The following is a 15,210-nucleotide window of genomic DNA, read 5'->3' as shown; positions in this document are numbered from 1 at the left end:
TCTGACCTTTACATTTATGACCAAAGCTGGGAAGATTGCAGATTCCAATAGAGCTGTAAAATGTGGAGAAACTAACCCTGTGTTATAATTGAAATATAACGTCTTAAATTGAAGAATATATCAATTACAAAATTCAGAACATCCTAACAATTAAAACAGACACTAAAAATAAATTGCAAGTCAATAAAATTGATATAACCTACCGGACCAGTCTCCAGCACATTTGAAATTACTTCATAACCAAGGGAGAGAATCCTCTCCGAAAGGAAATGAAGTCTCTGCAAAAAGGAATTACACTGTTCAGATTTTGAAATGACAAAAAATAAATAATATAATTATAAAATTAAGGTTACACAAGTCTAGAATCAAGTTATAGATAACAGAAGATTTGGAAGCCGTGTGGAAAATGAATATAGCAAGCATAACCATTAATCAAGCCAACTACTAATCAGATACTAAGAACAAAATTTAAGAATATCATCTTACGCTGATATTTTTGCTAAATTTGACTATGCTTAGAGTACAATTTATAATATCTGGCATCAACCTGAAAATGGAGGAGTTATATTTTATTATACAATACCAAACATGCATATAACCAAAAATTAAAATACTTAGAAACTATATTACTTGTCAGAAGAGGAGCTAGAGTAGATGAGCATGTAGGACTTTACCTATCAGTAGGAATGTCTCCTTCAAAAAAAAAAGTAGGAATGTCAGATTAAAAATGAATTAAAAATTTCAGATTAATTAGCAACAAAAAAAAAGAATTTACCATATAAAGACCATAACTTCAGAGGGAGGAGAAAAAATTCACATACATTCTTGAACCAAATACCAAAAGAGAAATAAAAGGTTACGATAGCTGACATTTTGCATTAAATAACAAAAATTTACAAATTATCAAGACCACCAACAGTGAATTTCGAATATCTGAAAGGGTCTGAGAAGAAGCGCAAGAAGAACAATAAGTGCATTGATGGTCCGCATTAGAATTTTAAGGTCCGCATTAGGATTACATGTAATGTACTCAGCCTGCTCGAGATAATCTGCAGCCTAAACACCCTTTTTTAATGAAATGACTACCACATCACCCTTTTTAGCCACATCATATCCAAGTCAGCATTTCTGTTTGCCACGTGTACGTTTTCAACGGGGTTAGTGGCAAATTTGACGGAAAGGACTAACTAATGCAAACGGTGTAAACGTAAGGGACCAAATTGATACGTTTTAAACGTAAAGGACCAACTTGAAACCTAAAATAAACGTAAGGGATCAAATGTGTAGTTAAACCTTTAAAGAATAATTTATTATGATACACCTACCCCCCAAAAGATGATCACATTTTTCAATTCAAACTTGTTACTGCACATTTTTTTTAAAGATGATATCCGCATTGTGAGTAAGAAAGAGCTTATGTGGGAAAAGTGGATGGAACATTTGTGTTTCACGACAGAGATTAAGTTGAATAGTTGATAACTAATTTTTTTGAGACTTCAATGAGGAGATGGATTAAATGGTTGAAATCGAGGATGTGAAAAATGAGCTATAATAGAAATTAATTTATCAAACAAACACTTCTTTGGTAACCGGAAATTTCTAAAAACAACAGAGGGAGTATACAGATTGGTTTCTGTGAAGCACACCAGAATATACATGCTTCCCGCTGAGCAAGCATCATAAAATAATTGACAGTTAAAAACTGTATCTTGTAGTAATTAATCAACTTTAGAAATCATGATTATATCATTTGACTTTAAGAACAACTTTAAAGGACAGGGTTAATAAGAAGTAACAATACTTTTGTCTACTTGATCAAGGTTTGCCTATGTATCGTAACACTACAGATAAAAGTCTCATCTTCAAACTTGAAATTGTTTTCGAATTAATTGAAAAAAGTCTCATCTTCAAACTTGAAATTGTTTTCGAATTAATTGAAAGAAAACTTCAACACTGGATAGTGTATACCATTATGATTAAACACATACTAGAGTGTGAGAGACTTACCGTTCCAGCAACAGATTTTGATGACAAGAAAGTGTTCGCTTTAAATCTGGACAACCCGAAATCACACACCTGGACAAAAAATAATTGAAAAATAATCATCCTCCATCACAAAGATATTAAAAATTCCGTAGAGAAACTCAATTACTCAGCCTGTTCAATTATACCTTTACATTCCAATTTTTGTCTACCATCAGGTTCGGGGATTTGAGATCCCAGTGCACGACTGGAGTTTCATTTAATTTAAAGTTTCAAACATGTTCATATTTTATTTGTCATTTAAAATTCAGCTCCTGGATATAGTTGGGCCTGGAAAGTGTCCACTGTGTTCGCGGAAATGATGACATACAATAATAATGTTCTAGGCAATTATATTCTCCCGAATAAAGTAATAATAGTGGTCAATCTAGAAAACAGCAAGTAGTCCACATTTAGACATATTCTCCAGAATATATAATAATAATAGTGGTCAATCTCAAATCAGCATACAATAATAATGTTCACTCTATCATCAAAATTCCTAGGCAATTACTTTATTAACTCACCACTACTATGCCAGCGGCTAGAATTTTCATTTGATTCCAAGTGACCAACAACACCAGATCACCAACCTGCCATAACCGTAAAAATGCATTTCAGGTTAATAAAATCATACTAATATGAAGTCTACAAAGTCTCTTTTATTGATCAAGGCATTGGAGAATGGAGATTAAAATGTAGAAGTGTACAAAACCAGAAGCAGAAGCATTAAAACGTGCAAAACCAGAACGTGTAATTATGCAAAAATGCAATGTGCACAACCAGAAACCAGAACTAAATGCATTTAAATGTGCAGAACCATAACGCAATTATACATAAACCAGAACTCAATGAACAACATTACTCATGCAACCAACACAACTTCATTAGAACAAAACCTTGAAGCTAAAAGGATGTTGACAGTGATGATGAGGACTGTACCTTTCAGCCTCAAATCTTTCTCTTTCAATTCTTAAATGTGGTTCTGCACTTCAGGGAGCACAAAGGCTTGAATAAATCCACCGGAGTCAATCTGAATAGAAAAAGACAAAATTAGAAAGTATCAAACTTACCAACTCTATTTTGGGAATTACTATATTGAAATTTGCATATACACTAAAAAATTCAAATGTAAAAATTTGAGTGAGGATATGAACCGACCAATACCAATCAATACAATAAGAGTGAAAAGAGAAATGCCTTTGAGGAGGCTGAACATGCAGTATTTCGTCCTTACGTAAACACCTGAAAACATAACCATATTGTTTTTTTTTTTAAAAAAAAAAAAAAAGAGATATATAATTGATCTTAACTGTTGATCAGAACAGGTAGAAGGCCAGCTGGAAGTCCGTTGAGCAGGTGGTAGGCAGCAGGTCCGAGCAGATGGTCCACGGAGGGGGGGGTTGTACCTGCAGGTGCTCCGATGCTTAAGTCAGTAAGGGAAGAGAGCAAGAGAGATACTAGAGAGAAGTTAGAGAGAGAGAGAGAGTAATTGTAATAATGAATCGTGTTCACCTTGCTCTCCCATGAGGGAGAGTATTTATAGCCCCCAGCTCTGGGCCAAAGGTCCTCTTAGTGGGCTGGACTAGCCAAGGCCCATTAAGAGGGACTGCCAAGATATTACCCTTAGATAGTGGGTAGAGTAGTAATTTTACCCTATCTTGGTGGAGAGGTTGTGCCATGCTGACATGGAGGTGGTTGGGCAAGCCATGTGGACTTTGTGAGGGTCTAGGTGGACTAGCATTAGTCTAGTCCAGAACAGGAGCCCCCCAAGTCGTTGCTCCTAGGCATAGGAGTGATGACTTTAGATGTGTGCCCAAGTGCAGAAGGAAATCTCCTTGCAACCTCTCTTGAACAAAAGTGGACGAGGAAGTCGCTCGTCAAAGCTTTGCTCGTAGCAAGCATCTGCAATGTTTTGCTCGAATCGATTTTTCGAGGATGTTTAATATCTTGCTCGTAGTTATGGTTACGAGGAAGTATGTGTTGCTCGTATCTCCTGCGAGGAGATATTGCACAAGATGGAATAGTTGCTCGTTGCTATAGCGAAGAGATAACAACGAGAAGTATTGTTGCTCGCAACGATGACGAGGAGATGATTTTCAAGAAAGAATTGTTACTTGTTGCTATGTTGCTTGTTGCTCTGGTGAAGAGATAGCGACGAGGAAGTCTTGTCGCTCGTTGCTATGACGAAGAGGCTAGCAACGAGGAGGCTTTATCGCTCGTTACTATGACGAGGAGGTTAGGAACGAGGGGGTTTTATTGCTCGTTACTATGACGAGGAGGTTAGTAACGAGGAGGATAGTTTGTTGGGAATTTGAAAGGGCGCATTTACTGCTTTGATTTTTACGAGGGAGTGTAAGGACCATTGGATCAAAGCGTCTCTTCATTTTCCTGGCTTGATCTATAAATAGAGGAGAGTGAATTTCATTTTCACTTTTCACTCTCTCTCTTCAATTGTAATTCTGGATATTCTCTCTGAAGTTTCAACTTACTTGTCAGATCGTTCTTCAGATTTTCTTCATATTCAAGGTAATTCTTCCAAATTTTGTTACTTAGATCGATTTTTGCTTTCCCACCCAGCTTTTTATGTGTTTTTCTGGGTTTTTGCATGAAGAACGCTATGAATTTATGAACGTTAGGATGAATGTGCCGGGCACCGTATGAATTTTAGTGCCGGGGAGCTTTCCTCCCTTTTGAAACTCTAGGTTAGATAACTAGTGCCGGGGAGCTTACCTCCCCGTTTCGAACTTTGATGGTTTGTTAGGTGATGGGGAGCTTCTTTCCCCGTTTCAAACTTTAGATAGTTCGAATATGCCGGGGAGCTTGCCTCCCCGTTTTCAACTTAGAGAATTTTTGCATGAATTTTGTTGTTGAAATTTCATGCCGGGGAGCTTACCTCCCCGTTTTTTACTTAGAGGATTTTTGCATGAAATTTGTTGTTGAAATTTCATGCCGGGGAGCTTATCTCCCCGTTTTTATTTGCCTTACCCTCCTCGGTTTGATTTTGATTGCCATTTGAAAAGGGCTTTGGTCGGGGACAGCGTCCTCGTCCTATCTTGCGCCCTTTCACTTGAACTGCGGTGAAAGGGTGGATTTGATCATCGAATTCACTTTGTTTTTACTGCATTTCAGGTTTTAAAATGTCAGAATCCGAGGAGGTGGTAGAAGTGCAGGGTCCGGAGAAATTTGTGTTGGTCGACTGTATAACTGATCCTGCACTGGATTGGGTTGCTCCTGAGCCCCGGGGAATAGCTTCGGCGCTTACTCCCGAGGATCCTAAATTGCATACCACTGTCGAGCAGAGGAGAGCAAACGAGCCCAAACACTGGTCGACCCGTTTACCCGGGGAGGATGAACGGGTGTGCTCGTCTTTTGACGGGCAGGCTTTTGCTATGTATGAGTTCGTCTTTAAAGAGATGGGACTTAGACTGCCGTTCAGCCCTTTTGCGGCAAGTGTTCTCAAAGCCTTGCAAGTGGCTCCGTCACAGCTGCACCCTAACTCCTGGTCGTTTATAATGGCGTTCGAGCATCTCTGCGTGTATAAAGATGTTCGTCCCAGCCTTCCCCTCTTTTTTAGGATCTTCAAAATTCAACGCAAGCCGACGAAGGAAGTAGGACGAGCACCTCGTCAAAACTGGGTTTCGTTGAAGCATCACGAGGATGTCAAACTTTTTAAGATGTTCGTGGACTCCATTAAGGATTTTAAGGAGAGGTATTATATCGTCCGGCCAGAGTCTCCTTCTGCCCGGGAGAGTTTATTGGAACTTGAGGAAGATATAGATGAGCAAGGTGTTGCTCGTAAGGATGCCAGCGGGCAAGTCATACTTCGGGCAGTTCCTAAGTTCCCGTTGAGCTGGTCGTACACCCACTTCCGTAAGGAGCCTAAGGAGTATACAACCGGGGATGCAGATTTGTCTCCCGAGGACAAGGCTGCTTTTGAGAGTTTGAAGGCCTTTGTGGCCGGTTTTACTCCAGGGGTCTGGACGACTCGTAAGGGAGTTATAATAAGGGACGAACACGGGGAGCCGAAGACCTCTCCTCGATATATTAATACTAGGACCCTCCTCAAGTGCAAAAATGCCGGGGAGGTTAAATTGTGTTTGGGTATTGTTTCCTTTCTTTTTAACTTAGAAAAATTTCTGTTATTGTTGTATGTATTCCTCGTCCTTTATTTAACTTGCTCGTCATATGTTTGCAGACAAAATGGAGACCATTGCTGAGCGGATGTTGAAGGCTAAGCAAAATGAGAAGGCGAGCAAGTCTGGCCAGTCGAAGAAGAAAACTGTTGCCAGAGCTTCCCAGGAGGTGAGGTCGGGGACCCCCTCCGTGCAGGTTATAGGAACCTCGGTGGGAGTTTCGGATACCCCTACTTCCTCGGTTCGTCCACCTCCGGCAAAGAGATTTAGAGAAGAGGAAGCCGATGAAACTCCTACGGGCATGGGCGCATGCAGCAAGTTTCCAGTTCCCCGGTGCTACACGGTGGAGAAATTTTTTGAAAAATATCCTCCTGAGGTCTTTGATGCCGAGCGGTCAGCAATTCTTGACCAGGAGCCAGAGGTCCGTAAGCAGCAACATGCTCGTGACATGGCTGCTATGGTGCGAATGATCTCGAGCTCCCTTGTCCTTGGTGACGAGCGGGAGTCTCTACTCGAGCAGCTGAACAATGCCCGGACCAGGCACGAGCGGGCCAAAAGTCGGATCAACCAGCTCAAGATTGATGTGGATGATCTCAAGGAGAAGCAGAAACGTTGGGGTGACAAGGTGGAGGAGCACCGTCAAAGGAGAGAGGAGTTGGATGCTGCTCGGGCTGAGATTGAAAGGCTTACTGCTGCTATGGTGCCGGGCGAGAACGAGCACAAGGCTGCCGAGGGCTTGACTACCCGAGCAGACTTGGTCAAGGTGATTGCTCAGTTGTCCCATGACTTTGTTGAGGGCACTGAGTATGCTTTTGATAATGCCATTCAGCAAATCAAGCTCCTCAACCCTGATGTGGATTTGGTGACCCGGGGAATGCATGTGAACGGGGAGGTCAAAGATGGCCAGATTGTTATCCCTGCTGGCCTAGCCGTCTCTGATGACGAGGAGGATGATGCTGAAGTGGTGCACGAGGAAGATCATGGAGGCGAGCAGGGTGATGGGCACGAGCAGGAGGATAGGTGCGAGGAGTAGATGTCCCTGGCTTTTCTATTGTAATTTGTTTTGTCTTTTTGAATTTTGGGGCCTTTGAGCCATGGTTTGTAATATTGGAACAAGTGGGCTTTTGTCCCCGTTTTATTTTTATGACAATTCCGGGCAGGTGCCCGTTTATTTATCTATGCTTGTCTATAACTGCTCGTCTATACCTGCTCGTATGTATGTTTCCTCGTCTTTTAACTTAGAAATTTTTATGAAATTTTGTTGTTTAAAATTTCAACCGGGGAGCCTCCCCGTCTCTTAACTTAGAAAATTTTACGAAATTTTGTTGTTTAAAATTTCAACCGGGGAGCCTCCCCGTCTCTTAACTTAGAAAATTTTACGAAATTTTGTTGTTTAAAATTTCAACCGGGGAGGTCTGGTCCCTACTTTTTTGGTGTGGCAATAACTTAGCTGTAATATTGTTTCAATTTCTGGGCATTCCAAGGTCGAGGAAGTTTCTTTCCTCGAAGGTCCTCGAGATAGTATGCACCATTTTCTGTTTTGTCAATGACGCGGTATGGTCCTTCCCAATTGGGTGCAAGTTTGCCGCCCTGGGAATCTGCATTGCGTCTTAGGACGAGGCTTCCTACTTCGAATTCTCTTTTGATGACTTTGGTGTCATGCCGGGCAGCTATTTTCTGCTTCAGGGTGGCCTCCTTTAAGGAAGCTCCTGTTCGAATTTCTTCGACGAGGTCAAGCTCCTCTCGAAGTGCTTCGTCATTTTGCTCCTCGTCTAGAGGTTGCTCAGTCCGACGAGATGGTTCCCCAATCTCTACGGGGATAACTGCCTCCGTTCCATATACCATTCGGAAGGGGGTCTCTCCGGTTGTGGAGTGTGGGGTTGTTCGATAGGCCCAGAGTACATTGTCAAGCTCTTCGACCCATTTCTTTTTGTTTTGGTCGAGTCTTCTTCGTAACCCTCTCAGGATTACTCTGTTGGCTGCTTCAGCTTGCCCGTTGGTTTGGGGGTGCTCGACCGATGTGAAGTGTTGTTTGGTGCCCAGGGCAACAAGGAATGCTTGAAAATCTTTGTCTGTAAACTGTGTTCCGTTGTCTGTGACTACCACCTGTGGTATTCCGAATCTAGCTAGCACATTTCTTTTGAAGAAGCGCAGGATTCTGAGCGATGTGATGTCGGAGAGGGGTTCGGCTTCCACCCACTTTTTGAAGTAGTCCACTGCTACTATTAGGTAGCGATTTTGATAAAGTCCTTTGGTAAAAGGACCAAGTAAGTCCATGCCCCACCAGGCGAAGGGCCAGGGGGAAGACAAAGATTTTAGTTCTTGAGGGGGAGCTAAGTGCATATCCCCATGCCTTTGGCATTTGTCACATTTTTTTACGTGGTCTTTGGCGTCCTGTTGCATAGTAGGCCAATAGTATCCTGCTCGTAGGGCTTTCCTGGCAAGTGATCTCCCTCCCAGGTGCTGGGCGTTAATGCCCTCGTGGACTTCGCGCAGGATGTAATCTGCTGTGTCCTCGTCCACACATTTTAGGAGAGGAATGAAAAATCCTCTCCTGTATAATTTTCCGTCGAGGATGACGTAGGAGCAGGCTCTTCGTCTGACTACAGCTGCTTGTTTCTGGTCGTCAGGGAGAGTTCCGTGCTCGAGGAAGTTGTACACTGGAGTCATCCAACAGTCTTTATCGCCAATGATGTTTATGTCCACAACCTTGTTTGGTTTTTCTATGCTTGGACGAGGGAGTATCTCTTGGATGACAGATTTGTTTCCGCCCTTCCTTTTTGTGCTTGCCAGCTTGGACAGGATATCTGCCCTTTTGTTGTGTTCGCGGGGAACATGTAATATTTCAACAGAGTTGAACTTTGTGATCTTTTCCTTTACTAGCACTAGGTATTCAGAGAGGTTATCATTTTTGGTCTGATACTCTCCTAGCACCTGCGAGGCGACTAGTTGTGAGTCTGTGTAGATTTTTATCTCCTTGGCTTGAACGTCCTCGGCCAAACGTAGTCCACCGAGGAATGCTTCATATTATGCTTGGTTATTTGAAGTTGGGAAGGATAGTGCTAGGGACACCTCGATTAGTAAGCCATTTTCATTTTCAAGAATGATGCCTGCACCTGCTCCTGTGGCGCTTGATGCTCCGTCCACAAAGATTGTCCACTTATCTGCTCCGTCCACTGTAGGGGAGGAGCTCGTCATCTCTGCGACGAAGTCAGCTAGGACTTGGGCTTTTAGAGCTTTTCTGCTCTCGTAACGAATGTCGAATTCTGAGAGTTCGAGGGACCATTTGAGCATCCTGCCCGCCATATCTGGTCGGCCAAGCAAAGATTTGATTGGTTGGTCTGTTCGGACCACAACTGTATGAGCCAAGAAATAATGTCTTAGTCTCCTCGCAGCATAAACTAGTGCAAGGGCTATTTTTTCAATTTGTTGGTACCTTAGTTTAGGACCCTGCAAGGCTTTGCTCGTAAAGTATACTGGTTTCTGCCCTTCGTTTGTCTCACGAATAAGAGCTGCACTTACAGCCTCTGAGGCGACGGAAAGGTACAGGTATAATACCTCCTCGTTATTTGGTCGTGAGAGGACAGGTGGCTCTGATAAGGCCTTTTTCAAATGTTGGAGAGCTTGCTCGCACTCATCTGTCCATTCGAAGACTGCTTCTTTCTTTAGTAATTTGAAAAAGGGAAGTGCATGTTGTGCTGATTTGGATACAAATCTGGAAAGCGATGTTAGCATTCCATTAAGAGTTTGTATGGACTTCTTATCGCTCGGAGTGGGGAGCTCGGTAAAAGCTCTGCACTTGTCAGGGTTGGCTTCAATTCCTCGCTCGGTTAGGTAAAACCCCAGGAATTTTCCTGCTCGGACCCCGAAGGTGCACTTCTCTGGATTGAATCTCATTTTGTATTTCCTGGCCTGCTCGAACACCTTTCGAAGGTGCACGACATGGTCGAGTTCCTCGGGGGATTTTACGATCATGTCGTCCATGTATACCTCGAGCATGTCTCTTATTTGTCCTCGGAAGACTTTGTTCATCATTCGCTGGTATGTGGCTCCTGCATTTTTGAGACCGAAGGGCATTACGTTGTAGTAATAGTTGCCCGACTCAGTCATGAAAGCTGTTTTTTCTCTATCTGCCACTGCCATTGGAATTTGGTTATAACCTGAATAAGCATCCATAAAAGATAACAATTTAAAGCCAGAAGAATTATCAACAAGTCTATCAATGCAAGGTAAGGGATAAGAGTCTTTAGGGCAAGCCCTGTTAAGATCGGTATAGTCACAACACATCCTCCACTTTCCATTAGATTTTTTGACAAGTACAACGTTGGACAGCCAGGTTGTATACCTGGCCTCCGAAATGAAATTTGCCTCTAAGAGGTCTTTTACAGCTTTTTCTGCAGCCTCCGATTTCTCAGGAGACTGCCTACGCCTACGTTGTACAATGGGAAGTGCAGCAGGATCAATAGTCAGCTGGTGACATGCTATGTTGGGGTCCAAGCCGGGCATCTCGGAAGCGTGCCAGGCGAACAGATCAGCATTTTCCTTCAAGCAGGCTTCAAGTTGCTTCCTAGCAAGTTCGGGGAGCCCAGTCCCAATCTTCACTGCCCTGCTCGGGTCTTCTCCGAAGGGCATCAGCTCGAACTCCCCGTCTGGAACTGGACGACGGTGCTCTTGGCTTGCCTCGTCGTCTTCCTTCTTCTCTTTGCGGAGCTTCTTCTCATCCTTGTTTTCCTGTTTGGAGAAGCGGCTGTCGAGGTCAATGGAGCTGATTTCTGGCAAGGGCAGGGAAGTTTTTGTCTTGGACTTCTTGGACTCGGGGAGCTGCCCGATATATTCATTTCCTTTGGAGGACGCATTGAAGACTCTCCTTGCAGCTTCAATGTCTCCATGCAGTGTCGCAACTTGGCCTTTGTGAGTATAATACTTCATCTTGAGGTGGGCAGTTGAAGGGACAGCCATTAAGTCAGCAATAGCTGTCCGGCCCAGGATGCACTGGTAGAGAGAAGGGCAGTCTACTACCAGGAATTTCACTTTGATGGTTTTCGAAGTTTCTTCAGAGCCAACGGTGACTAGCAGGTCTACATATCCCCATGGCTTAGTTGTTGCTCCATTAAATCCGGAGAGATCATATCCAAAGTAAGGGGTGAGGTAGGTCTCATCTAGTTGCAGAGTCTTGAAAAGTTGGGAATACATGATATCACAGGAGCTTCCTTGGTCGACCAGTACCCTGCGGACGTCCATATTTGCCATGTCCACTCTGATGAGCAGGGGTATCTGGGAGTTTGCAGTTCCACCGGGCAGCTCTTCCATATAGAAGGCTAAGGGCTTTGATTGCCCTCTCGGTTTATCCAAAGTTGCATTCAGGTTGGAGGAGCCATCTATCAATTCTTCAAATTTTCTCTTGATGGATCCCACAGTCTGTTTGTCAAAACCTCCACAAGAGATAACCATAGCTTGGGCAAGTGCGTCCCATTTGTTCAGTGTGGGAGCAACATAGGTGTCGTCCAAGTAGTCAGGGACAAAGAAGTCTTCAGGTCTGGAGATGGCAAGGGCAACTGGCTTGTGCCCGGATTTTTCTGGTGCAGCTTCTTCGGTGTTGCTGGTCTCAGCAGCTTCTGCCCGGGGAGCATTGCCCCTCTTGACGTATTGTTTGATTTGCCCATTTCTAATCAAAATTTCAATGGCGTCTTTCAATTGGATGCAGTCGTCAGTCAGATGGCCGTAGCCTTTGTGGTACTTGCAGTATCTGCTCTTGTCTTGGCCAGGCTTTGAGGGTTGTTGTCTTGGAAATTTAATTCTTGCTTTAGTGAACTCAGCTGAGTTGCACTCTTTCCAAATTTCTTCCCGAGTTTTACTAAGGGGAGTATAGTCGCTGAATGTGCTGGGAGGTCCACGGGGCTCTCTAGGTCTTTCGCCTCTTCGTCTTCCTCCTCCCCGGCTGGACTGTTCAGCATTTGAACGAGGAGCAGGTTAGCTGTTTCCTGCTCGCCCATAACGGGCAGCATCTGCAGCTTGAAATTTTCCGAAGGGCAATTGGAAGCAGAAACGTTGGGGTGACAAGGTGGAGTGCAACTCAGCTGAGTTCACTAAAGCAGGAATTAAATTTCCAAGACAACAACCCTCAAAGCCTGGCCAAGACAAGAGCAGATACTGCAAGTACCACAAAGGCTACGGCCATCTGACTGACGACTGCATCCAATTGAAAGACGCCATTGAAATTTTGATTAGAAATGGGCAAATCAAACAATACGTCAAGAGGGGCAATGCTCCCCGGGCAGAAGCTGCTGAGACCAGCAACACCGAAGAAGCTGCACCAGAAAAATCCGGGCACAAGCCAGTTGCCCTTGCCATCTCCAGACCTGAAGACTTCTTTGTCCCTGACTACTTGGACGACACCTATGTTGCTCCCACACTGAACAAATGGGACGCACTTGCCCAAGCTATGGTTATCTCTGGTGGAGGTTTTGACAAACAGACTGTGGGATCCATCAAGAGAAAATTTGAAGAATTGATAGATGGCTCCTCCAACCTGAATGCAACTTTGGATAAACCGAGAGGGCAATCAAAGCCCTTAGCCTTCTATATGGAAGAGCTGCCCGGTGGAACTGCAAACTCCCAGATACCCCTGCTCATCAGAGTGGACATGGCAAATATGGACGTCCGCAGGGTACTGGTCGACCAAGGAAGCTCCTGTGATATCATGTATTCCCAACTTTTCAAGACTCTGCAACTAGATGAGACCTACCTCACCCCTTACTTTGGATCTGATCTCTCCGGATTTAATGGAGCAACAACTAAGCCATGGGGATATGTAGACCTGCTAGTCACCGTTGGCTCTGAAGAAACTTCGAAAACCATCAAAGTGAAATTCCTGGTAGTAGACTGCCTTTCTCTCTACCAGTGCATCCTGGGCCGGACAGCTATTGCTGACTTAATGGCTGTCCCTTCAACTGCCCACCTCAAGATGAAGTATTATACTCACAAAGGCCAAGTTGCGACACTGCATGGAGACATTGAAGCTGCAAGGAGAGTCTTCAATGCGTCCTCCAAAGGAAATGAATATATCGGGCAGCTCCCCGAGTCCAAGAAGTCCAAGACAAAAACTTGCCTGCCCTTGCCAGAAATCAGCTCCATCGACCTCGACAGCCGCTTCTCCAAACAGGAAAACAAGGATAAGAAGAAGCTCCGCAAAGAGAAGAAGCAAGACGACGAGGCAAGCCAAGAGCACCGTCGTCCAGTTCCAGACGGGGAGTTCGAGCTGATGCCCTTCGGAGAAGACCCGAGCAGGGCAGTGAAGATTGGGACTGGGCTCCCCGAACTTGCTAGGAAGCAACTTGAAGCCTGCTTGAAGGAAAATGCTGATCTGTTCGCCTGGCACGCTTCCGAGATGCCCGGCTTGGACCCCAACATAGCATGTCACCAGCTGACTATTGATCCTGCTGCACTTCCCATTGTACAACGTAGGCGTAGGCAGTCTCCTGAGAAATCGGAGGCTGCAGAAAAAGCTGTAAAAGACCTCTTAGAGGCAAATTTCATTTCGGAGGCCAGGTATACAACCTGGCTGTCCAACGTTGTACTTGTCAAAAAATCTAATGGAAAGTGGAGGATGTGTTGTGACTATACCGATCTTAACAGGGTTTGCCCTAAAGACTCTTATCCCTTACCTTGCATTGATAGACTTGTTGATAATTCTTCTGGCTTTAAATTGTTATCTTTTATGGATGCTTATTCAGGTTATAACCAAATTCCAATGGCAGTGGCAGATAGAGAAAAAACAGCTTTCATGACTGAGCCGGGCAACTATTACTACAACGTAATGCCCTTCGGTCTCAAAAATGCAGGAGCCACATACCAGCGAATGATGAACAAAGTCTTCCGATGACAAATAGGAGACATGCTCGAGGTATACATGGACGACATGATCGTAAAATCCCCCGAGGAACTCGACCATGTCGTGCACCTTCGAAAGGTGTTCGAGCAGGCCAGGAAATACAAAATGAGATTCAATCCAGAGAAGTGCACCTTCGGGGTCCGAGCAGGAAAATTCCTGGGGTTTTACCTAACCGAGCGAGGAATTGAAGCCAACCCTGACAAGTGCAGAGCTTTTGCCGAGCTCCCCACTCCGAGCGATAAGAAGTCCATACAAACTCTTAATGGAATGCTAACATCGCTTTCCAGATTTGTATCCAAATCAGCACAACATGCACTTCCCTTTTTCAAATTACTAAAGAAAGAAGCAGTCTTCGAATGGACAGATGAGTGCGAGCAAGCTCTCCAACATTTGAAAAAGGCCTTATCAGAGCCACCTGTCCTCTCACGACCAAATAACGAGGAGGTATTATACCTGTACCTTTCCGTCGCCTCAGAGGCTGTAAGTGCAGCTCTTATTCGTGAGACAAACGAAGGGCAGAAACCAGTATACTTTACGAGCAAAGCCTTGCAGGGTCCTGAACTAAGGTACCAACAAATTGAAAAAATAGCCCTTGCACTAGTTTATGCTGCGAGGAGACTAAGACATTATTTCTTGGCTCATACAGTTGTGGTCCGAACAGACCAACCAATCAAATCTTTGCTTGGTCGACCAGATATGGCGGGCAGGATGCTCAAATGGTCCCTCGAACTCTCAGAATTCGACATTCGTTACGAGAGCAGAAAAGCTCTAAAAGCCCAAGTCCTAGCTGACTTCGTCGCAGAGATGACGAGCTCCTCCCCTACAGTGGACGGAGCAGATAAATGGACAATCTTTGTGGACGGAGCATCAAGCGCCACAGGAGCAGGTGCAGGCATCATTCTTGAAAATGAGAATGGCTTACTAATCGAGGTGTCCCTAGCACTATCCTTCCCAACTTCAAACAACCAAGCAGAATATGAAGCATTCCTCGCTGGACTACGTTTGGCCGAGGACGTTCAAGCCAAGGAGATAAAAATCTACACAGACTCACAACTAGTCGCCTCGCAGGTGCTAGGAGAGTATCAGACCAAAAATGATAACCTCTCTGAATACCTAGTGCTAGTAAAGGAAAAGATCACAAAGTTCAACTCTGTTGAAATA

At 44.2% G+C, this 15,210-nt stretch overlaps 1 protein-coding gene across 18 annotated transcripts in view; it reads right to left on the bottom strand.

Annotated features, from left to right (window-relative positions):
• Positions 1-15,210, bottom strand: part of LOC123884093 (nucleobase-ascorbate transporter 6-like) — a 38,731-nt gene that overhangs the window by 4,378 nt on the left and 19,143 nt on the right. For 5 of the 18 annotated variants that reach the window (XR_006800666.1, XR_006800661.1, XR_006800667.1 and 2 more), the window contains exons 1-9: positions 3,184-3,285; positions 2,965-3,055; positions 2,550-2,615; positions 2,172-2,410; positions 2,008-2,076; positions 631-693; positions 487-547; positions 204-278; positions 7-77 (exon numbers count right to left, since the gene is read on the bottom strand). Coding sequence is in view for 1 of the 18 variants with exons in the window: in XM_045933104.1 (XP_045789060.1) it covers positions 3,051-3,055; positions 3,184-3,267 (89 nt within the window). In the remaining 17 variants the exon portion in view is untranslated. The other 13 variants (XR_006800659.1, XR_006800657.1, XR_006800658.1 and 10 more) reach the window with 12 other exon arrangements.

This window comes from Trifolium pratense, linkage group LG5 (genome assembly GCF_020283565.1).
Source record: "Trifolium pratense cultivar HEN17-A07 linkage group LG5, ARS_RC_1.1, whole genome shotgun sequence".
In the NCBI taxonomy this organism is placed as follows: Eukaryota; Viridiplantae; Streptophyta; class Magnoliopsida; order Fabales; family Fabaceae; genus Trifolium; species Trifolium pratense.
This window is presented reverse-complemented; position numbering and strand designations above follow the sequence as displayed.